At 47.9% G+C, this 24,000-nt stretch overlaps 1 protein-coding gene across 1 annotated transcript in view; it reads right to left on the reverse strand.

The window, feature by feature from the left end:
• LOC119101342 (gamma-aminobutyric acid receptor alpha-like) overlaps positions 1–24,000 on the reverse strand; it is a 52,866-nt gene that overhangs the window by 8,205 nt on the left and 20,661 nt on the right. Inside the window, exons 3-5 of the mRNA XM_037224661.1 lie at positions 20,565–20,662; positions 20,068–20,135; positions 1,057–1,277 (exon numbers count right to left, since the gene is read on the reverse strand). Of these exons, the coding sequence (XP_037080556.1) occupies positions 1,057–1,277; positions 20,068–20,135; positions 20,565–20,662 (387 nt within the window). The remainder of the gene's footprint in view (positions 1–1,056; positions 1,278–20,067; positions 20,136–20,564; positions 20,663–24,000) is intronic.

Consider the following 24,000-nt stretch of genomic DNA (forward strand, 5'->3'; position numbering starts at 1 on the left):
GGCATTTCCACGGAAGATCGTGCGGCCATCGTCCCACATCTGCCATGCCGCATGCTGCACCTATAACCATCCGACCAGGCCGCAGCGCATCCCCGCAGAGGCCGGCCGTCCCTGCCGCCGATGTCAGCAGCGCGCTGATGACCGCCGGGCGCCGCTACAGAGGGGCCTGATCGCGCCCGCGGGATGTCCGTGGGGGCCGGCCACGGCCGCGGCCGCGTCAGCATGCCTTCGTGACGTCATCACTCCCAGGACGCCGGGAAAAATTGAATCGGCGGGCGCCGGCGGGGCTGAGGCGGCGCGGGCGCGGCGGACGGCGCGGCTGGCGGCAAATCGAGTTGCTCGCTCGAGGCGAATCATCGGTTTTCGGCTCGGCCGGCCATCGGGCGCCCATTCAGCCCCCCCCCCCCCTCCCCCACCGACAGAGAAGCTTGGTGGTAATGGCGGCTTGGCGACAAGGAGGCCTAACTTGTTGATTCACGTCACTCCGTGCCGTCACCGGACGGATGATTTGATAACACGGATTGGATGACAAATTCAGCACAGTGCTTGGCATTTTTGGAAGACGAGGGGCCTATGAACGTCAGTAGGGGAGAAGATGCAAACCCTTCTAACCAAAACGAGTCAGTTCTTTGCATGCATCACTACAGCGATTCACCTTTACTCAAAGTATGAACAAGTAGCTAACTTCATGCGTTCATTCATTGACCCCACGCACATTGCTTCAGGCCCCGCAAGCAGACCCTCTGTCACTGTTGTTAACGTTACTTGAATTTCACAACGTGACCAATAGCACGTGTGTGATAAATCCACACAACAGAAGAGGACGCTAAACAAATCTATTACTAGCCCTGGCAATTGTCCTGTTGGTATTGATTAACGTTAACCATATTGATGATGTTATTATTGCGCCACAAACCGGTACCTCCAAAGACTAACTCGATCAAGGCAGATTGGGTCTTGATGAGTCGGGCACCCGGAAAAACAGAGAACTGTGCCGTCCTGGCAGCGGAAAACAAACGCAAAACAAGTGCAGGAGCGCCTCAACAAGCTATCTACCTGGAAGAGTAGAGAACCCGGCCGTCCTGGTAGAGCCGCACGAACTTATTCGGCACGGTGATGGTGTGTAATTGGCTCTCGCGTCCGTTGTAGAAGTACGTGTCCGGTTTCCAGATCTTTCCCAGCATGGAGATGCTCAGCGAGAGGACTTGCTTCTCGCCCTTGAAAGCCAGCCGACGGTCTACCCATGTCTGACGGAAGTAGCAGTCGAGGGAGTAGGTCTGTCGACACAGGAGAAGGGCGTGTCAGTGCGCTGCGAGACAAGACATCTTGCCAGGGAGGATGCAAGGCTTCACGCTCTTCGCGCTGCGAGATGCGTCGGTGGTGACTTTACAACTCAACCAGTCAGCGTTATCACTGAAAATCAAATAAACTGCGACTTGTAGGCATGCTGATGACTTGAAAAGAGGCCGCCGTATGACCCAAAAATAGGTCACACACGCATTGCAACAACCACACACTTTCACGACAAAAGACCAAGAGCATATATGGGGAACGTCAAATTTTTTTGTTGTGCAGAATTAGCCATGTGCAAGGCAAACAATCACGAGAAAACATGCCACACAGACCATTCCGCCAGATTATCTAGCCAATTTTCGACGCAATAAGAAAAAATTGTTATCGAATGCAATGAAACAAACTTGCCAACTTCAATAAAATATTAGAGGGAAGTGATTTACTTTTGAATGTGGCTTTGAACTGAAATAGCTATTCTGAAAATCATTCAGTGCAGTTCATAGTCCTGCCCTTCTTAAAAGGAGTATGCTTACATTTGAAGATATTGAAGCAAGCATCAGATATAATGAAACAAGTTTACTGATGGCTTTTGGTGTACTTAAGTAGAAAAGACTGCTTTAGATAACATGGCTTCTCTGTTGAATATATATGCTCATCGATTCGTCATTGTTTAATTACGTCATCGTACCAGGTACAGCATTGATTTAGAACCAATTGACGGCCGCTTTATCTGGAAACCGTGCTCACGAACACCAGATGGAACATTCCGCGACAAGTCGACAGGTCGAAGGGTCAGTTTTACATCCTCATCTCTCAAATTTTGTTTAAAATGCGTCACAGGCGTTTTCAGTATCGCCGAAGACGCCTGTGACATTGCTCAGACCTCTCAGTTAAGTGGTTTATAAGTTACAGCATCCGGCATCTGTGTGTTGTGTGCTTGGAGGGCTACGTTCGGCGGCGATTTTTTTTCGCTACGATGAAGGAAAACCTCATAAACCTACATGTATAAATGATGCAGAAGCCTTCCAGACTACGTATGTGTCGTGTATGAAAACATCATAGCACTAGAACTATCGGTTGTGGCATTATGAATATTTGCAATAAATGCAGAACCATTTGTCTACGCGATTTTAAAGTCTTCTTTTATGCATGTGAAAGAGTGTGGTTTGGGCCCCATAATGCAAACAAAAAAAGGTGGTCATCGGCCTGGAAAGGATTGGAAAAAATGTCCCAGTAAAAGTTAACGCCTCATTCGCGCCATCTGTCACCGACTAGCGGCGCAGTATCTGCCACGCATTTCTCCGCATAGGCGGCGGAAAATGTGCGCATTGTGACAAGACACTAAACTTAACAACATGATGGCTTGCATGCACGTGGAAGTCAACTCAGTGCCGCAGTGACTCAGTCAAAATCACTCTAACTCATCAAAACTCTTCAAAGCAGGCGACCGCTTCCTGCGCCTTCAGCTTCATAAGTTGTTTTCGTGCTCTCTGGCCCAATAGCAAGCACATGCTTTACGTCCTTTCCACCCTCGTAGCTGGCCTTACACGATAGCTTTGGAATGCACATACATATGGCCCTGAAATTGTATGCTTGTTTTTTTCTGTTCATTGCATATTTGGAAGTGTTCTTTGCCCTTAAGATAAATTGCATGATATATGCACCATAATTTATATCACTGGCCCTTGTCCGCCAAATTCGAGGAGTTTAAGAAGTTTCCGGTTTCAGTAAAATTCAGCAGTACCCAATCTAATGCAGTGTGTCTTCATTGCATTATTACAGTATGAACATAGCTGAACATACGAGCACAGTTGATTAAGCTTCTATTTAAAATGAAGAAAAAATATCAGCCTGGCTTACCCAGGGGGGCGAGTGTCTTTGCCGCCCTCAAAGCTCTCAAAACTCAGTGAAAAACTTGCAGAACGCGACCACGAAATTATTTTGCCTTCATTTTCTTCACACCCCTTGCGCAAATGAGTTCCAAGCGGGTTAGGACACTGGCTGTGGTCATCTCCGAGGTGAAACTAGAAACAAACGGCATCCATTATCACTTCGTGAGACATGGGCAGACTTTGATTACACTAATAAAAAAAGTTTTTTGTGTGCTACATGATTCTGCATCTTTAGGTATCATAACATCACCTTAGTATTCTCCACAAGAAAACCGTCAGTTTTTTTTGTCACAACTCGACCCTGGTCCAGTCTCACTTATAACGACCTCTGAAAGCTAAATATGGATCCATGGGATCGCTGATTCTACTCCAAATGACGCGTTCTCTTCGCTGGTATTTCATTTGTTCTGTGTGATATTTAAAAAGTGAAATCCTCTCCAGCCAGCGGAGTGAAGCATTTTGAGGACAGGCCGAGAAACGGTTGGGCGAAAGTTCTCCCTCGGCTTGGACATCAGACTCCTGTTGACATCTGGCGACCCTGACTTTGACCTAAGGTAACAAACCACGCTTTCATAAAAGTCGTCTCAAAAACAGCTTTCCTGTATTGCTCTTAAGTTTCGTGCTTGTTGCATTTGCGTTCTCGGAGATACTGTTCCCTGAAGATTAACCTGAAAATGTCCATGGAAGATATGTGATGCCCTCCTTGCCAATAAATTCGAAATGATCACCAGGAACTACCAAATACAGCAAGCTCTTGAGCGAAAATGCAGGTTGCTGTAGACCTTGGTCTGACTTTCATACCTGACCCTAGGTCAACGAACTTTGTTGTAATTCTAATTGAATTATGGAATTGCCTCAGAAACTATCTCAGAGATGTGTGGCTTCGTTTAGCACTACGTTCTCGCATCAGATCGCACCATTTCCAAAAAAGGACCTTCTCTGACAGCCAAGGTCTGACTTGGACCCGCGATGGGTCAGCAACTTTGCATGGGGCATCTTCTTGTACTTAAGTATCCAATATTCAATAGCCCACAAGTATGCAAAGTTTGGGGCTGCTGCGCCGCGTCGTTTAAAATCTATTATATATATATATATATATATATATATATATATATATATATATATATATACCTTTCGGTACGGGTCAAATTGCTCCCTCTCAGACGCTTGTTCACCGCTAGTAATCCGTACTTACTAGCATGGCGGCAACAACATAACATGTCTTTGGTTTGAGTTTCTTCATGTCGTTGCATTTTGCTCAATGAATCTGAAAATGATCCCTTTCATCTATTTTTCCCTACTCTCAAGCTTATAGGATTATTGTTACTGGTCGCGGAAAAGCTACGGGGACCGACCCTGCGGAGACACCCCGGGGCGGCGCCAACAGGAGCAAGGAGGCAGCCGCCTTCTTGTCGTGGGCCAAGGGGGAATAAATGATTAAGCTCCTTCGAAATTAAGGGAGGCTCTATCATACCGATTGTGGGACCGCAACTGACCAGGACATGCATTGCGTGTTCGCATGGCCCATATCGCTGTATGCACTGTTGAGAAGGAGCTTCGAAAATGCGACAAAGCATTCTAATCAGCGGCACAAGGCACAGGAAACGATTATTTAGCAAGGATCATTTGCAAAAAACACCAATTACGAGTCGCACGATTTCTCAACCATTTTTATTCCAGCATCGTGGTTGGTGTCGTGTGATCTTGCCCCGCTATCAAAAACTGATGGCGCCGTCCCTAGCAAGCATAGCAAAAAATGGATGGCCTCATACATCATGGAAATGATACCCCGAACAGCATCGTCCATGATCAATGGCCACCGCAATAGTTGCCTTCTTACTTGAGTAGACAGCAGTAGGTACCTAAATGATGGCTAATTACGCTTGACTACGACCAACAGCGAGCTTAGATTTTAACCATAAAACTGCTTTTTTTAGAGCTGCATTTATGCTCCAAATGCCATCTGTATGGGTGTACGCAACATGATGATCAACCATGGCATCATCATGCCGCATGACAAGTAAACGACCGACGCAGAAGGTAAACAGCGCTATTTGGGAAGGACGAGTGTGTCATAAATGACCTCATGCCTCAACCATAGACAGCTGGTGACCCATTCAAACGTGACTGGCAAATACGGGCTTGTCCTTACGCCACGTAAAGGCCATCCTTAGATATGCATTCGAGCTCCTTGAACAGCTGACGACATCTTTGCCAACCTTTGTGCGCCGATCACGTCCTTCTGTACACTTATTTCGAAACTTTGCTGGGGTCGCTGAGATAGCCTAGTGGTCGGTGTTTCCTTTGGCTTTCCTTCTGGCTTAAAAGCAAATCAGCGTATGCATGTCAGCAGAAGGCATGCCATGTAAAGTTTTACATTTTGCAGAGCAGGTAAGGTAGGATATCCACAAGACTGGATGGCATGCTGTTGGGGATTTCTCACATATGTTTTGGGGTCTCAATGCAGGACCATGCTTTCAGTTCATTCCAGCCATTGGTTGGTGTTTATTGTTTGAACATGTCCTGTACACTTCCATCCACGAGAGATGCCTATAAGCCATTGCGTGCTTGCATGAGGCGTATGTTCTCTGTGACGTGGGATTTATTTGATTAATGGTATGCAAAGTACAGGAGTGTAGTTTTGCAAAATATGCATGAGGTGGGCTGAAAAGGGAGAAATGGCTTGACTTGTTCTGTTGTTGGTGGGCTGAAGCTATGGCACCTGGAAAACTACATCTGTGACAGAGTCAGTCACTTATGTGAAATTATTTGAGACTGATGCTTCCTTTCGTATCGAGTTATCATCCCTTCAGAAGATATGCTTAAGTAATTGTGCCTAACTGCACGTTAAATAGCTGTTGTTAAGCCATGGGAGTCTACTTTCGTAGCTAGAGAAGTCCGTCATTGATTATCTGTTTATGAAATGACATCCAGGATTGGACTGGAAATGGCGGGGCCAGGGTATCGCCATGGAAGTGGCCGAGCTTTACTATGGCCCTCCCCCCCCCCGCTCAAAAATGTTCCCGGATTTCGGTCATGTTATTTTCAAGATTGTATCGTTAAATCACTTTCCTTCGCTCGTCATGAAGGGCTTTGCATAGTAGGTAGATATATGTGCACATCGCGCGCATTAATTTTTGGGAGGGTCTGGTTGATCGACTTTAATTGAAATCGAAGACAGTAATTGTGCATGAATCATAAATCCTAATGACTGAATGACATTTCATGGCACGAATTTCGACATATTGGTGGTAGTGGCAGGAAAACTGTGAAGTCAACGAAATCCGAATACTTTTGAAGCGGCATAGTTTCCGGCGGAAAAACGTGGGCGCAAAATAACCATTGAAGTCGACGCGCCCGAAAACACCAATCAACAACAACAACAACCGGCGGAAAATCATAGGATCAACTTCCTGTGAATATGTAGAATGCGTGGTATCGTTAACGTTGAAACAAGCAAACATTGTGCTGTATGTTTTGGACATCATGATGGGGTACATTTGCTCAAATTCGGGCACAGGAAGGTAACTTAAGCAATCGGAGTTTCTTAAGTAATTGGAGATGCACAGTTCTAGGCTACTAGGAGTTATTTAAGCTTAAGTAATCGAAGTTTCACAGTTCACAGATTTCCTTCACCAACCGAGCGATATTCATGTGCTCTGTGCAGTCAGTACGTAAAGCTAGCTTTCATTCGGACGTAAAAATTCCTCGGAATACGAGGCTGTTATCATCTACAGCGGACCCACCATCTATACATACGTCATCTCGTATGTCTCGAAATGTTGCATCGATATTTGTTGCTCACGTTTGCTCACCAAAGATGTCAGGGGCACGCACAATCTTATGCCAAAGCCGCGTTTTTACTATCACTCTCCTAAAAGACACTAAATGCGTGCAATATCACGCACATCTCAAAAAGATAACTGAGCTAATCTGCCGTTAACCAGGTATATATGGAGGTTACCTAAGCTCCTTACCATGCATTAAGATGTGATTTTCCAAAAGGCCATTTAATCCTTCAAAACATCATCGTCAGCTCTTTAAACTAATTGGTCGCAACGCCTAAGGTCGAACAGCTTATTGGCTCATCGGTTCTTTTCATAAATGTCGGTGTCGGCACACGCAGGCGGCATGCGGCATGGTTGCATCGTGCCGCGTCAGTGGCATGCCTGCTTGACTCACACTTCGGCCCTACCCTTATGGATTGCACTGGTTCACTTACGGACATACTCAACTGCTATTGCTGTTGCTTTACACATACAACTGCTGAATGTCACGGATCACAATTTATGAATTGTGCACTGAAAAATTGTATTGTAAAATTGCATTGTAAATTGTATTGTAAAATTGTAATGTATTGTGCACATTCTGACTAAATCTTCTATCAAGAGTCATCGACGGTGCTAAAATAAAAATACGGGCCTGAGGAGAACGTTCCTCTCCCTATCGGCTTCGCTGGCCTTGGCTGACCCCCGGGATTTCATCAAATGGGCGTGGTATCGGCCTCCTGATCAGGGCGAGGGCCAAGTCCAACTGCCGTAGTTGGACTGCGCCGTCGTTCTGCCAAGTAGTGCGGGACAGCCTACATGCACTCCTGGGTGCAGCCGCTCGCCACGGTCGGAACCGTGAACACGCGCGACAAGCAGGGGCGGCGCCACAGATTTTGAATTGAGGAGGGCAGGATTTTCCCAGTGCTCCCGGACAAAATAGATGTCTTCTCACAGGGCTTCCTGGGCAGCGTTGACTGGCCCAGTCACGCAGAGGGGAGGGGCACCAGGGACATGTTCCGCTATCAAACTGCTCCATGCATCACACTCAAGCAAATGAGTGTCGGCAATAAAAATTCCAGAATTGGGCCCTCCAATTATCTACTCAAGGGTTTCATCATGCTAAAACAAACCTCATGTTCCAGAAAACGGCCTCCTGATGCATACAGTGACCCTCTAATCTAGAACAGGATGCGTTCAGTTGACAAAAGGGATCTCCAAATCTAGCCAATAAGCCTCTTTATCCCAAAAGAGGGCATCCTGATTCGAATCCAGGGCCATCTCATGCACGAAAGCAGTCTCATGCTCCAGAAAGGGGCCCTGCTGAATACACAGTGAGGCTCTGACCCAAACAGCAAATTGACCTCCTCAATACGACACCGAGCCTCCTGGTCTAGAGTATGAGCCATCATTAGCCAGTTTCTCAAAACACACATTCGTAGAATTTTGGCATACATGGTAATTTTTGGCGCATAATCGTATCATCCAGTTTCTCAAAGCAAAAATATACAACCTTTAACCACAACCTACAACAATAAAAATACACAGAAAATATAGAATCTAAGACACAAATGTATCCAAACAATCCTGCATGAGTTTCTCAAAGCCAAGAACTAATATACGGCAGAGCTTAATTTTGATAAGTCCTTGATGTTTCTAGCAACGCAATCAACGCAAGCATTTGTCTCGTAGAATATAATGTTTGTTATAATATTATTATAACCTTAGGATTATTACTCATTGCGAGACAAACTGCTGAAGCGGCAAGCCTGAACAACATGCAACAGCTGCAAAAAGCATAAGAGAGCACAGAACTTAAGTGTGAGCAAGGCATCTTGACTGGCCCAGTCACGCAGGAAGGAAGCCTTGAGCGAGGCATGTCAAGGCCAAAATATACGGCAAAACCGCTTCGTCAAGAAGTTTTCTTGCCAAAAGCATCAAAATACATCTCACATGGGCAAAATGCATATTGATTATCACAGAGCTTGTCATGATTATAATACATTCATGTCCATGCAAGTTTCATCCCAGACATTTTCATAATGAGACATGGGTAGTGTCATTGCCTGCAGCTGCCTGCTCAGGCTCACCGCAGAATGGTGTGCAGTAAGTGTCAACAAAATAATTTAACATGACACGAATTTTACTCTGACGTTGACTTCTAGCTTGATAGCACAGCTGCATATAGCTTGTGCAATACCATAGCATAAGACAGCAGCTAGCCCACATAAAAAACCTGTAACAGAAACCGGTTTCCAATGATCACTCTTATAGAAGAAGCCTGTTCCCCATGGCCAGTATATACGGATGCTTACAATGTGCTCAGTGAAAGCACCATAACACAGTGCTCAATGGCGATTTATGTGTATTTCACATGCTCCCTTCGCCTCTGAAAACTGAGGTCTGACCATCCCGCCCTGAATGTCCCAACATATGCCTAGAAAGCGCAGACATTACGTACTTACTATTTGCATTGTCTTGTCTACAGTGGCTGTGAAAAGCAAAAGCTCCATGTGTGGACAACATTGCCACCAAATCAGCCCCTAGCTCTGCATGAATCTGCACAAGGTCACTCACATCAGCACCATACGTCGCTTTGTTTATCGCGCAGTACGTGGGCAGTACAAACACAGCACGTCGATGGCAAAAAAACTCGTAGCGGTCAACGCAACTAAAAGGTGTTGCTGAGAGGTATGTGCACATCACCATGGGCGAGTTGACGGGAATGGTATAACACAAATTGCCAACCGTACTCTTCCTTGGTTCATTGTTGTCATTGGGGCTTTAGGGCGCAGCAGGCGGAAATGCGGGCATCGCGGCTAGCCGAACCCCGTCCCCAGACACGGTAACAACTGCACTATCGGCACCTGCTCCTTTGATTTCATATCCTGATAAGCGCTGCTTTTCAACCAAGGCGTCATAATTGTAGCTGGAGATAATCATCGTCAAATCCGTGAGGTAATGGAGCTGGCTTGATGACGAGCCAAACAAGTGAAACCCTGTTTATTGTTTTGTCTTGATCGATGGCAGTTCGGGTTAACGGAACACATGCTCAAAACATGAGACATGGGTCCATGGCTGTCAGCATCATGTTAAGCTTGGTCGTCGATGTTCTAGGAACGGGGCACACAACTCTACGCCACGACCTAATGCACGAACTACGTTTAAGGTCACACGGTGGCTTGGAAAAGCTGTCTTAATGTGTAGGTTATAAAACAGAAAGTACACATTAATACCTTGGCGTAAAAATTTACTTACTAAAATTGTACCTAAAATTGTACACTTGCTGTGAGAAACTGGCTGCATGTTTTTAGATGTACCCTTATGGTCAATAAAATAGTATCTTGATGATAGGAAAGGTCTGCTGAGCCGGTCATTACATCTAGCTCAGTTATGATGGACGTCGTTGCTCTAAAGTTTGGGATACATGGGTAGCTAGGATGCATTTAGTTTGCTAAAAAGGGACCTCCTACAAATTTTGAAGGGGCAAAAGATACTCCTACCCATACCCCCCCCCCCCCTGCTGTGCCACTCCTGGCGACAGGCCAGCGGTTCTGCGCTCATGTCCACCTCCCCCATCCCCCCACATGGCGCAACATCTCCCACCACATGCCGGGGAGTGCATCTCAAGTCATCGCGTAGCCAGCAACTGCCACTCAGAACACCGGACCGCTGTTGGGACTATTCAAGGCAGACGCAAGTACATTGCATATAGGTGGCGCCGCGCCGGCCACGTGGCCCAGGAGTTTACAGTGCAGATCGGTGGCGTCGCGCCGGCCACGTGGCTCAGGGGTTTATGGTGCAGATCGGTGGCGCCGCGCCAGCCACGTGGCTCAGGAGTTTACAGTGCAGATCGGTGGCGCCGCGCCGGCCACGTGGCTCAGGGGTTTATGGTGCAGATCAGTGGCGCCGCGCCAGCCACGTGGCCCAGGAGTTTACAGTGCAGATCGGTGGCGCCGCGCCGGCCACGTGGCTCAAGGGTTTATGATGCAGATCAGTGGCGTCGCGCCGGCCACGTGGCTCAGGAGTTTACAGTGCAGATCGGTGGCGCTGCGCCGGTCACGAGGCTCAAGGTTCAGTGTTCAATTTGCCGAGCATTTGACGAAAGATGATCTTGCAGTATAAAATGTTCATGAAGTGGACACATGCTACTGCTGAAGAGATTCACGCATACATTCTAAAGCAGAGGTGAAGATTCCTATTCAGTTAAAGGTTTCAGCCCACTCCCACCTCCCATTCTGTCTCCAGTTCCCCCCTCCCTGCATTGGGTAAAAATTCGTTCAAATCCAGGGAGAAACCCGTTTGTTGGCGTCTTTTGGGAGGAGGTTTCGTCATTTTGCTCAGTCCAGCCCGCCATCTCATTTGGGGAAACCATGCCCCTTGCTCCTTAGGTGCGAACTCATAAAGTGGTGAAAGATGATACGGTACTGTACTCTATGCTTGTCTGCCGTGAGCTCCGAACACAGCTGGCCGGCGGTGGCTGAGTCTTTCCTGATAGCAGGAGTACGGCAGGACCTATTGCCGACTTTTCTTGCACTAGTTTTTCGTGCACGAGAGATGCACAGCATAGCATGGGGCGTAAGGGCTTAGTCAGCATGGACAGCTACAGGAAAGCCATTCACATAATATTTTTGAAAACACTATGTTGGTGAATGGTTGAGGGAGACCATCACAATGACAGGCGGCTCCTCAGGCATGTCTGTCTTGGAAAGGGAGAAACAATTTTGCGCCACCGAAAGACAGTGCTGTGGAAGGCGGTACCATTCAGTACTCGGTCTACCTCGGTGACGGTGTCTTCCACCAGCCCTGTGCAAGATAATGTTTCACAGTGGCAGGCGTCTAGCACTAAACACAAACGCGCCTGGAGCTTCTTTACAATGTCAGCGGGGCTGCTTGACGTTAGCACTTGCTGTACGAAGTCAGACTGTGCTAAGCCCTGCGAACTCATGCGGGACACTCTACATGTGATACAAACGCAGGTTTCCGTCGGGGAATGTTTGACCTCGGGTGTTCGAGGTCACATAACACCTCATCACACACCCAGAGCCGTCCATGTCCCTGAATCTAACTCAGGGCGAGCACTTTGAGGCATGCTGCCGCCAGGGATGCAATCAAGGGAGTCACGGGGCCATGTCCCGCCCCTGAGCCAAGAAGTTTATACTACATACCAGGCGACTTCGCAGGAGTTTGGTCGCCATTCACAGTAGGTAGTCTAACATATCCAGCACGAAGCTACGTCACCACTTGCGGCCCTGCGCCCGGCGTTACCCAACGCGTGGCAGGAGAGTAGACTTCATCACAAGGTGACGGAGTGACCCTCTGACCGCTGCACCGGCACAGGAACGGTCCCGGGTCACCCGGGCAACGGCCGGCCGTGTTATGGACTGGCAGTAGAAAACAGGCTGCTCAGAGCCAGCTGGCCCGCCGCCAGCGGCACTGACGGACGCCCTTCGACGGGTGCGTTCAGGGGCCGTTTCACAAGCGTCAAATGGCACGATCTCCGTCACGGGTGAAGAACAGGGGAAGGGGCTATACCTCCCCCTGAGAATGTTCGGGTGAACCCTAGATTAAGGTGATGGAAAAAGCTACTTCAAATCAGCATTGCTCCCCCTCCCCAATCACACAAACATTTTAAGACGCTCCTACTCTGCGATCCCGTCCAAGAGCTGTCAACTTCGGACATTTCAAAGCCACCAAACTTCGGTGGGAGCCAACATGCACTATTACGGTAAGAAATGAGTGCTTGTATCGAGCTCTCATCCCATTCATATATTTTACGCCGGATCGCATCGGTTACGTTGAGAGGACACACCGATTCAGAAAAGAAGATCCCAAACAAGCAGGATGGTATTCAAGTAGTGATCCCCAATAGTTCGACCCCACCCGACTATCAAAGTTATCCCACGCGTTAACATGAGCGTGAATAAATAATCACAATAATAAATTTGAGGCAGATGCGTAACACTAATAACACTGAGAACATGCTATATTGTTTAAGTCATGCAAGCTATTCTCCAAGCCTGCAGCACAATAAACGGTATTTTCGTGAGAAAGTTGAATTGCAACCCAACTGCAGAATCCCGCATACGAGCCTGAACACAAATTCAATGACGACAGATTTGGCCATCATTACTGTATCTCCGTTGTAAAAGTGCGTGAATTGCGGTCACAGCCGGTGCAGTGGCATTCGCGTGTATCATAAATGATTTCGTATGACAGCGCGCCCATACGGAGACGGCGCCGGCGGCTGACACAAGGTAGGAGGGGATAGGGTTGGGATGGAATGGAGGGAATAGGGAGCATTCGGACTTATCTTTCTGTGAAACGCAATGGGTGTGACGTCAGACTTAAATATTTCATGAATATCGGCAAGGACGCATCTCTTATCCAGCTTCTTTGCAACCACCCTTGTTTCCAAACTTTACGGACGGATAGGTTTCAAAGGTTGGGATTCTCGTTCGCTTCGGAGGGGACTGCGAAGGCAGGTAACCTGCTCAACTGCTGCGGCAGACGGCGATATGGTGATTTGTGCAGGACAGAAACACGGGACGTTTTGACTGCCGCAGCTTACGAGCTGGCTTCAGCTCCCTGAAGCTGCAGTTTTCCGAGAGTTGTTAATCACGCGAAATGATTGCGCCGTTTCCGCACACGGCCGGAACGCTCGGGCGGGACCGTCGCCGCATCCCTGGGTCAATTTTCTGTTTCATCTGGCGAACTGCACACGCAAGACTCGGTCAGGAAAGCAGGTCACGTGTCCCACCCCCACGGGTGGTGGACGTCCGCTAATCATGGATAATTTTCCGCCATTGTGGCAAAATACCAATCCGGCCAGGGGCGGTGGACATGCTCGAATGCTGCAGACATCCCACCGCCTCGTCCGCTTCGATCTTCGAGTGACGGCGAATTAATCGAGACCCGCTTTGATTCAGGTTACGCTGAGTCACGACGATAAACATGAACGGAACTAAGTCAAAGGCAGATGTGCGTCCCTCCCATGTTCTCGGAACTGGGCGCGCCCCTGACCGAGGCCGCAACGCTTCAGATGCATAATGCAGATGTTGTTGCGTGAACGGTTGGTTTGACAGATTGAGTTAAATTTGGGCATCGCCTCACCAAACAGAGAACGTGGTCTGGTCGAAGAGGACCTAAGACGGTGTTACCAGGGCCTCTCAGTCGCACATTTCGTCGCCGTTAGCGGCCACTGAGAAGGAGTAGCAGGCAATTTGCCAGACAAGAGTCTGTCAGGCGCACGTCAGCGTTGTCCAGCTTCAGCTCGGCGGGAGCGCAGTCGTTTTGTGAGAAGATGTAGGTGGAGCTGTTGTTTACTCGTTTTCACGCGGCCATACCAGTTCAATACTTCAGTAGCAACTGACGTGGGCGACGCTTGATGCCGAGCTCCTATCAAATGTGACAAGAGCCTATCCCGTGTCATTTTCGAGAGGCAACGTAGTTGCACGGCTTCTTTGTTGGTCTGGTGGGGAGCTGGGCCACTGTTTCGCCTCCTGTGGGAGATTATCCGTGGGAGGCAGCGCCACTTCAAGCCGACTGGCGAGATGAACTTCATGTTGGCAAGGACGGACCAGTGCTGTCTCGCGGTGTGTCACCCGAAAACTGTCGTTAAAGCACGGAAAGGCAATTGCCTTTCATGTACAAGCAATTGGTGAAGGAGCCTCGATGTTATGTCCGTTTGCCCTCCGCAACACAATTTCCGCGATAGCAAAAATGTTAGCTTAATGTTGTTATGAACACTTACCATCATGCATAACACTTCTAGGAATGCTGGCATTCGATCCCGAAATTTTCCCCGTTTTCGTCGGGGTACTTTTTGCCATCACTCTAGTGACTTCTAACCTCTGTGGCACATCAACTCTTAACTATCTGTATTTTCTCTTTTGGGAAAATGCTGCTTACGACGCATGTCATCGCCGATTCCATTTTTTTTTTCACGTCAGGCATGAATGCTGGCACCATCAACTCGCCTCTGTAGCTTGTGGTTCGTAGATCTGTAGGTGCTTCAGAATGTCATCGAAAGAACAACTGCGATAAAACAAGACGTCAACAAAGGTTCGGGAATAACACATAGTGTAGACCAAACCAAACAAGTAGCCAGAATTTCCTCACCGCACATGTAAAATGTTTTCAGAATTCCTACAGATTTGGATCAAACTTCTGCCAAGTCACGAACCACCTGGTGTATGTCTCATTGACCGGGGATGGACATGTCCCCATGCCTCTCCCTCTCCCCTCGGCTACGTGCGCGGACTGAGCCCTGTTAACGAAAGGTGGAGTGGAGTTCAGCAAAGTTGCTAGAGGAGGGCTGATCATATTTTTTTTCTGGCTTCATTTTTTAAAAGTGAAGCCTAAGCTGATTATAATTTACCATATAGATGGACTCTTTATCAGATCTGAACACAGGACTATTGAGACTACTAAGCCGCTTAAATAGCCGATGCCGGTAATTCCGCACTGCAACAAATTCCTATGCATCTTGTGCGTTGGACCGAAAAGGAACTAGATCCCTGCGAGATCTGAGGACGGCATGGCAAAAACATAGTCAAAGCATTCACGCCTTCCCTTCTCCCTCCTCCAGGTGTGCCTCAGGCCCGTCCTGCTCCCCCTTCCCCACGCCGTGCCGCCGTCCGTCCGTCCGCCCCTGCCGACGAGCCTCGGCCCCACGGCGGCCGCGCCGACGGCGCCCCCTCCCCCCCCCCCCGCCCCGTTGCCGTGATTACCGTTCCCGCACGGCGTTGGTGTGCGGCCGCTCGCACGGCGAAGCCATGGAACAGGCGCCTCACACGGCAAGGGCCACGAACAATCACTGGCCGGCGGCCGCGATGGCGGCTCGCACCGCGCCGGGCGCCGGCGGGCATTGCGCGGTGAGGTGTTATCGCCGCCCCGCCGACGGGGTCCTGATGAGAGCGGCCGCCGACGAGGCTCCGCTCTGTCCGCGCCCGACGGGTCATCGGTCACGCGCCCTCCAGCTCACCGGGAAGAGGGGGCCTGACAAAGCCGGGGACGTTTAGGTGGCCGGTGGTTTGGTCTGCTCACGCCAGACGTGGCGGTCCTCACACAGGTCGCTCTTTCGGTGGGGCAGGGGGATGAGCAGCTGACAGAGGTGCCGGCAGCGGCTCGTCGGGTGCCAGACTTGGCGCAGCCCAGGCGCTGACGTGTTTCCCCGTTTGCCAACCGTGTGGCCCTGGCACGCTGAGGTGGCGTCTTTGTCGGCCGCTCAGCACCCGTGACCCGGTGTCAGCGTGCCAAGCCCGCCTTGACCTCAGCGGCCGACACGGCCCAGCCACCAACCCCCGTCCGGTGCTGGTGCCCGCTTCGGCTCTGGCTTCGGGACCGTGAGCCGCTCGAACGGCAGCGGAAAGAGGCGCGTCAGAGCCAAAGCCGGCGCCAGACGGGGTTGACCTTGACACATCTGTTGGCGTCTGCTGCTCTGAGCCTGGGCGCCCCCCCCCCCGCGGTGGAACGGAGTTGTTGTAATGGTGGAGTAGGGAATGTTCCCTTTCGTTCCATTTTAAGAGGAAGTTTCACATTTGAAAATATTGAAGCAAGTACCATGTATGATGAAACAAGCTCACTGGTAACTATTGATATACTTATGAGTGAAAAATCTGCTCTAGATAACACATTTGTTTTTCTATTCAGTAAACATGCTCCTCGGTAGTTATTGTTTGACAACGCCATCGTACCTTGCACAACATTGATGGAGAACCAATTGACGGCCGTTATATTTGGAAGTCGTACTCACGAACGCCAGATATAAACAATTCAACCATTACACTGTTTCCTGAACTTGATAGCCGCACATCATGAATAACAAGGTGACCTCGAAATACTCACCACGAAAGTCTCTGCATCTTCACAGACGTGTGTAGCTCAGACTATTTCAGTTCAAAGCCCCTATAGAAATGTGGGACACTCCCTCTAACATGATCAGCATCGGATAATTTAAACTTGTACACGGTATAATGTATTGGTCGCATGTGGCCCTTCGTCCCAGGAAATACCTATTTAGATGAACATCATTTTTACGCGTTCCGGAAGGCCAATTTGAATTTAGCGTTTCTTTGTACCGTGAAGGATGAAACATTTCTTACTCTGGGCAAATAAGTCGTTGGAGATGGCATGCACCCACATCGGTGGACGACCAACTGACCCAAGGCCAGGGGTGTTCTAGTAATGTGATTGTGCCGTATGTGAGGAGTTTTGATACTCATAATATCTGGGAATCCACAGGATGTACAACTGGTGAAATGAATACTAAGTCTGAAGAGGGGCGGAAATAATCTGCATTCAAATCAGTGATACACATTCTTCCAAAATGTTCAAAATACGAGAATGGTGAGTTTTGCTATTTTCTAGTATTCCTGCAGGATTTAGAAGAGCCGGATCACCCCTTAAAAAGGTTGCAAGCGGTGAGAAAGGTCTTGTTCTTGACTTCACGACTGACATGAATCAGTACCTTTGCATAACATTTGGTCAAAATGTTCACAAAAGACGTAAAAGGCGAATGGAGGTGCTCAGCATTTCAGCGCGCTGAGCATCTTCGATTAGGCTTGGGCAGAGGGCTTTCGGCGAAAAACCATCGGGCCATCGAGGCGCCCAAACGCTCTGCCCAGCCTTTGTGATGCGAGCCGCAGCGAAAATAGCTTCGACGTTATAGCCGTAGCTTGCCAAGTTCTTTACAAAAATGATCAAACGATTTGCGCTAAATGAAAAAAAATGAAAAGATTCATCGCTGTTCACGTCATTGCACGCATAATTCAACTTTACCCACACGACAGTCGCTGCCTTCAAACTTCATGCTGTTACTGCCGAGCACGAATTTGTGGTTAGACGGAAGGCTTTGAGTTGCTAGCACGCGCCCGGGTGGGGGTGGGGGGGGGGGCCAAGTTGGCCCCTCGAAGGTTTTCCAGAATGGTTTCCGAACGGCGCGGCGCAGTCACGCCAAATTTTTAAAGCTACAGGCAATTGAATAGCGGATCGTTTGAAACGAAAAATTTAGATTTACATTCCAAGGTCGTTGACATACGGCAGGTCAAATTCACGTTATGGATTTAGCGACAACAGTTTCTAGGAAATCGTTCGATCTCATGCAAAAGGGAGTGTTAGACGAAAGCAAACATCTCTAAGGTAGTCTCTTAGACATCACAACAACTGGATCAATACATTTTATTGACCCAGGGTCAGGTATGAAGGTCAGACCAAGGTAAAAACCAACCTGTTTTATCACTTTCGACCTTGCTGTATGGATTAGTTTCTGGCGTTCATTTCCAATTTATTGATGACAGGAAACGTATTATACATTTCCCATGGACCTCTTAAAGGCCAGAATAGGAGAATAGGTCACCGACCTAAAATGTCACAGTTCAACATTTTGTTTTTAGGAGCATACTGTCTGGCGTAACCTCTGACGCTTATTCAAATGCAAAACTCAGGGCATTCTCTTATGAGCTTGGTCACCAAGACCCGCGAACGGTCAACCAAGGCCACTGATCTTTAACAGGCATCTAGGTTCTGCGAGCACTTTGGAAACCAATCTATAGTTTGACTCTGTCTGACCTTATCTGAAGACGGTCATGGCCTATGAACCCAAATGTTGACACAAGTGGGTTCACATACAGGCCAACACATCCTGCGAACCTGGTGTTTCCAGTTCTCTTAGGTGCTGGGATCTCGGGGGAGGGGGGCAAATTGACGCTCAACCGAGCGAAGGGCATTCAACCGGCTACCCGGGAGCGTGTCAAAGTTAGTTAAGTTTGCAGATCAAATGTGCCTATGTGTCTCACGAAACTGCCATTTTTAGAAATGCGCCACGTTTATTGTGTAAAAATGATGACCTATAAGGCGCCCGGGGATACTAGTTAAACGGGAGCATAGGATGATCATTAGAATATATTGTGGAAACTCAGCATTTTATGGGAAGTAAGCCATTGTTTCATACTTTTCACATATTGTTGCATTTAGGCGCGTCCCATTTGATCGACAACACCGATTTTACCGAAAACTTCTGAGAAACTCAAAATGTATATCTGACGTAGCTGCTCCGACTGTAGACATTCCATTGAAATCCCTGGTCACCACTTTGAAAGTTCACTTCTATGACTTGATTTTCAGTCTAAGGCGTTTAGCACAGTCGCTTTTTTAAAAGCGCACTTTGGATTTGGCAAACAAACGCATCACGCATGACTATAGCGACGCACTGGTTGGAACTTCCACAAATGCTCTGCTATTGGCTTATGTAAATGCCGCCCGATGTACCAATAATAGACGTTCATTTCTACTGATATTATTCATCCCAGTAGATGTGCCACTTTTTAGAGTGCATGCCTGCGATGTGCGGTTTAAAGGAGCTCAAAAGTGGTTCTTCTAGTTTATGGCAGCTGACAACGGCTCGCCGCAAGTTCTGCCGTCGTCAATTATTTGTTGCGGGCTAGGGCTGAACTCCGAAGCTACAAATATTAAAGTGTAGTGCTGTGACAAAAGGTTCGCTGCGTGATTTGGATTTTAAAATTACTCAGGTGGAGACATAACTGGTTCTGAGGTACCACCAAAAATTGCTGAAGAGCAGACATAGCTGGTTCTGAGGTATCGTCAAAAATTACTGAAGAGCAGACGTAGCTGGTTCTGAGGTATCACCAAAACTTACTGAACAGCGGACATAGCTGGTTCTTAGGCATCATCAGGCCATGTTTTTGAAATATGTCTCAAAGGTGGCACACTCCCTCCAAAGTAGAACACATGGTCATGTGCACGGTGTTAATCACAGCGGTTGTTTGATACTGTTATTAAATCATCTTGTGAAGCATTTGAGATCGGCTGCTACCCACAAATTAAAAACTTATATCGTCAGGGAGCCAAGAGCTAAATGGCTGGTACTTATATGAAGAAGTCAGCTGTAGGTGTCTGGACTAATGATTCATTTTTCAGCATCAACCGTCTGAATGTGGGGACGAATCGTCTCCAGGCTGGTTTTACGTCAAAAAAGTAATTTTCTGCCAGCCAGGTAATTGTCAACTGAGTGCGGACACAGCGCTGAGAGTGAGTGGTTCTCGCACCTGGTAAAACAATAAAATATGCTAACTAGTTGTCATTTGCCGCCTTACCAGATCGATTTCGGAGATGGGTCCCATGCTTTTAACCATGATGTCTATCTCAACCAAGGTCGGCGGGCCTGAAAGGAGAGCGTCGTTGATTACTTCAGTCACCAATCAACAGCTGCGCTTTGTCATGACTGATTTGGAAGTAGTGCCAACAACTATAAGTGCGCTCATAGACTGCGTCAAGCTGATAGATTTGGTCAATATGCGAAAACCGTGTCTAAACATTTATCACTAAGACTGCCTTTCATCTTTCGTGGACACGTTGCTTCCCCTATTGACGAAGGCTTCAGTTAAGTGCCCTGGCCGAGAAATGGATCGTTGTTTTCCGCGCTCGTCCATCCGCCTCTACATCAAGCTGTCCTAGATTGTACCCCAGTGATGGCTGATAAACGAAACAAGACGGACACGGCCCGCTCTGGCCGGCGGCATGCTGTAAACAGCGGTCGGAGCTGGGGCCGAAATCTGTTGCTGCGGCTATCGGGACCACCGGGGAGACTCGCCTCCAAAGTTGGGCCGCAGACTGTTGTCGTAGCCGCTGAGGAGGTTGTCCAGGAGTAGCGACACGTTGCGGTGGTTGTTCTGCTGGATGGAAGTAGCGCTGCCGAAGTGGGACGCAGGACTTAGTGACGGAGTCCCCACCCCCCCCCCCCCCCCCCCCCTTCTGCACATAACAAGCAGAGAGAAGACACACAGACATTTAATTACAAATTAGTCGTGAATGCGGAACAGATCGATGCAGCCACGCCAAGTTATGATTCGAATCAATTGTGCTGGCTGAATAGTGGTTTAGATCAAGTGCAAGTTCAAGCAAATTAATATGACATATTTTGTCTCTGGTTCTGAATCAAGCAAAATTGCGCCAGTATCAGTAGTCGAACCAACGAGATTCGAATAAAAATAAACGCCGACAATACAACATACCATAAGCACACGTTTCAAAACAACTGGAAACAGTGTCATCGTGATTCATTCGTCACACTTAGTCGACTCTGTGCGTGTATGTGAGGGAAATACCTCGCCCCTGGACGTATACACGTCTGGTGTTTCTCTGAAACGATCAACGTGCATACGTTTACTGTTTATTTGCGGTACAAATAAAGTTTAGCCCGCACTAAATAGCCATGAAAGGTTTGGCAGCTGCGATCCCTGAAATGCTTCGCAAAGCTACAAAATTGTCGGCATGGCACATTAGCTGTTGTGATTAGTTTTAAGCATACAACTTAGCTCCCACTAGTCGCCAGGTATGCAGTCATGCATTTCTCACTGGCTGCTATGTGTAATGAAATTGATTCAGATTGTATGAATAATATCAAATAGGATTCTGAGCCACGTGGAAAGCGAGGGTTCCGAAAAACCTGATTCACCGAAATTTGTGATGAGTCTTGATTTCGTGGTGAATGTGACTCTAACGCAAATATTCACTAGATAACGCGCCACAAGAGCATCAGTCATGCAGGAATTGGTGCCAGTCGGGGGGAGTTCTTTGGGAATTATTTTGACCACGGAAAAAAAGCATCAACATGGGGGTCAGAAAAAATGCGTCTCACCGATGAATTCATCTGCGGTAATATAAAATCCAAGTTTGAAGATTGTAACTAACCCAGGTACATCTGGTATATTCTATACTGTCCACGCTACGGTACTTCCTCCTGCAAATTAGCTCATGCATAAATAAATGCTCCAATTACCAGATAAGGCACACACTCCCAGATTAGCAATATACTTATCGCTGTTCCATAGATAATTGGTAAACAGTGATAAACAAAGTGCGCTCGAAGGCACCCGGCACAATTATCGCAAGTTAATGCCGACACTTGCATTCCCATCGTGCCCTGGTATGCCAGTGGCTGTGACGGAGTGGCTGGAGGGATTCGTAGGGTGCGTGAAGGTTGGGTGACGGTCAGGTTTCGCCGTGGCAAAGCAACGGCTGTGCGTCTCCCTAATGGGGCTCTGTGGAAGGTGTGAGCAGTTCGTGGTGATCTTCGAATTGCTCAAAATTTGTAATTTGTATCTTACAGAACAATTATTTAGCCCCTATTAATGCTTTCTGGAATAATAACGCAACACAACTAAATGTCTTCAATAAACTAAAAATAAATAACGCTGCCCATTTCGTACAGCTTATACAAAATATTGAATGAGCGCATCAGCAAGACAATGTTTATGACAACGACAATGACACTGTCAAGACAATGACAATGTTCAGCATGACAGTTAAGACACCCATAGGTGAATTTTTGGTGTCTGGATTGTATTTTGAAATTAATTTTAGTGTGCACCTCAATTCGATATAGCTCCGTAACTATATGCTCAAAAATGCTTTTCTGTACGCAGTTCCAAAGCCTCTGCTAAAGTTAGCTATACATTACATCAATTTCCAACAATGACGATTGTGGCCGTTCTCCATTTAAAAAATGGCTGACGGCTCACATGCCTTAAACGGCACTACGACTTTTACATGGTGGGGAATATTATTGCTTTCGCCAGGAGTACGAGTCTACCGATGTTATCACCTGCAGTGAGGTCGATTGCAGGTGGGGTGACCTGGCGTGTGCCATCTATCTAGCGGTTTGTGCCAACTACCTGGTGATTTGTATAGACGTGGCAGATATGTTTTTGCAGCCTTTGAACAGATTGCTTTTGGACCAGCTTAAGAATCTCAAGGAATGCACTCTGACCATGAGTCTATCAATGCCCGTTGTCGGTGGATTTGCTCCCAGACTTTGTGGGATGCTTGCGGTCAGCACCCGCCTGCCCTAGCGACGGTCGGCCGGTGCGTGAGAAGATGGAAGAGTCAGTATCCAAATCTCACCTGCATTGTTGTAGAACTTGACGAGCGACAGACAGTGAATCCGATCGGAGACCTGATGGGTCGCTCTGGCTTCTGATTCTGGCTCATGTCGCTGGCAAACGGCAATAACAATGCCGTGATGTTAGGGTGGCAGTATGTCGTACGCCACTACAGCACGGCGGTCGTTCTGTTTCTTTTTTAATCCTCGACCTGCGCGGTGCGTCTCAGAGTTCCCCAGGATTTTCTAGAGCATTTTCTGAACGGTTTTATGTACGGTGATGTCATTTTGGTGCATGGGCTTACATCATTTCACGCCTGTAGCGAAAATTTAAAGTTTCTGACCTGTGCGTGACCGCCAGAGGGTCACCGATGGGTTGCTTTATTAAGGTGCGCATGATTTTGGTCGCGCTTGCTACTTTTAAGTTCCATTCCTCCCCGTCTGTCAGCGCATCACGTCGTAACGCAGCGCAACAAAAACTGGACGGGATGGACCGATCGTCAATCCCGCTACCATTCTGACCTCTTGAACCACCTGCGTTCACTAGTCTCCCGCCCGTGTGGCGGGGCACATGGAGTGAACCTTCAAATGCATACTGCACATTGTTTGCTGAAGTAAGTCAGCGTGGCCATATGAATTTCGGGACCGGGGGGTGGTGAGATAAAAAAAGGAAGGTGAGAAGACCGATTAAAAACGCGCATAGCTGAGTGCCTGTATTTGTATACCCATACATGCACTAAAAAACGTTTAAGTTCATAAAACTAGGCGCTGAATTGCGAATAAACTGGATTGTGCGGCCCAACCACAAGTCTGCCTCAAAAAGTTATCAATTAACTGGTGTCCCCAGCTTGTGTGCATTTCGAAGCACTCCCCCTAGACTGTCGACGGAAGCGTCGTTTTGCATGATGGTCAAAGTTAGCGACGGTCGTGTTCGCCTGGCAACTCAGCTGCTAGGGAACGTTCGAAGTGGAATTTATTAAGTAAGAGAGGCGTACGATTTTGCATTCATTTTGCCTCGTGCTGCTTCCCGAGACTGCAACGCTACCAGTTGATGACCGGGTGGTCTACATTTGTGTGCACGAACAAAATATAGACCCCAACACTTGTCGTTGAGTTGATTAATACGCAAATACGAGACCAGGTGCTC

The sequence above is a fragment of the Pollicipes pollicipes genome, unplaced genomic scaffold (genome assembly GCF_011947565.3).
Source record: "Pollicipes pollicipes isolate AB1234 unplaced genomic scaffold, Ppol_2.1 Scaffold_2555;HRSCAF=2994_pilon_pilon_pilon, whole genome shotgun sequence".
NCBI classification, from domain to species: domain Eukaryota; kingdom Metazoa; phylum Arthropoda; class Thecostraca; order Pollicipedomorpha; family Pollicipedidae; genus Pollicipes; species Pollicipes pollicipes.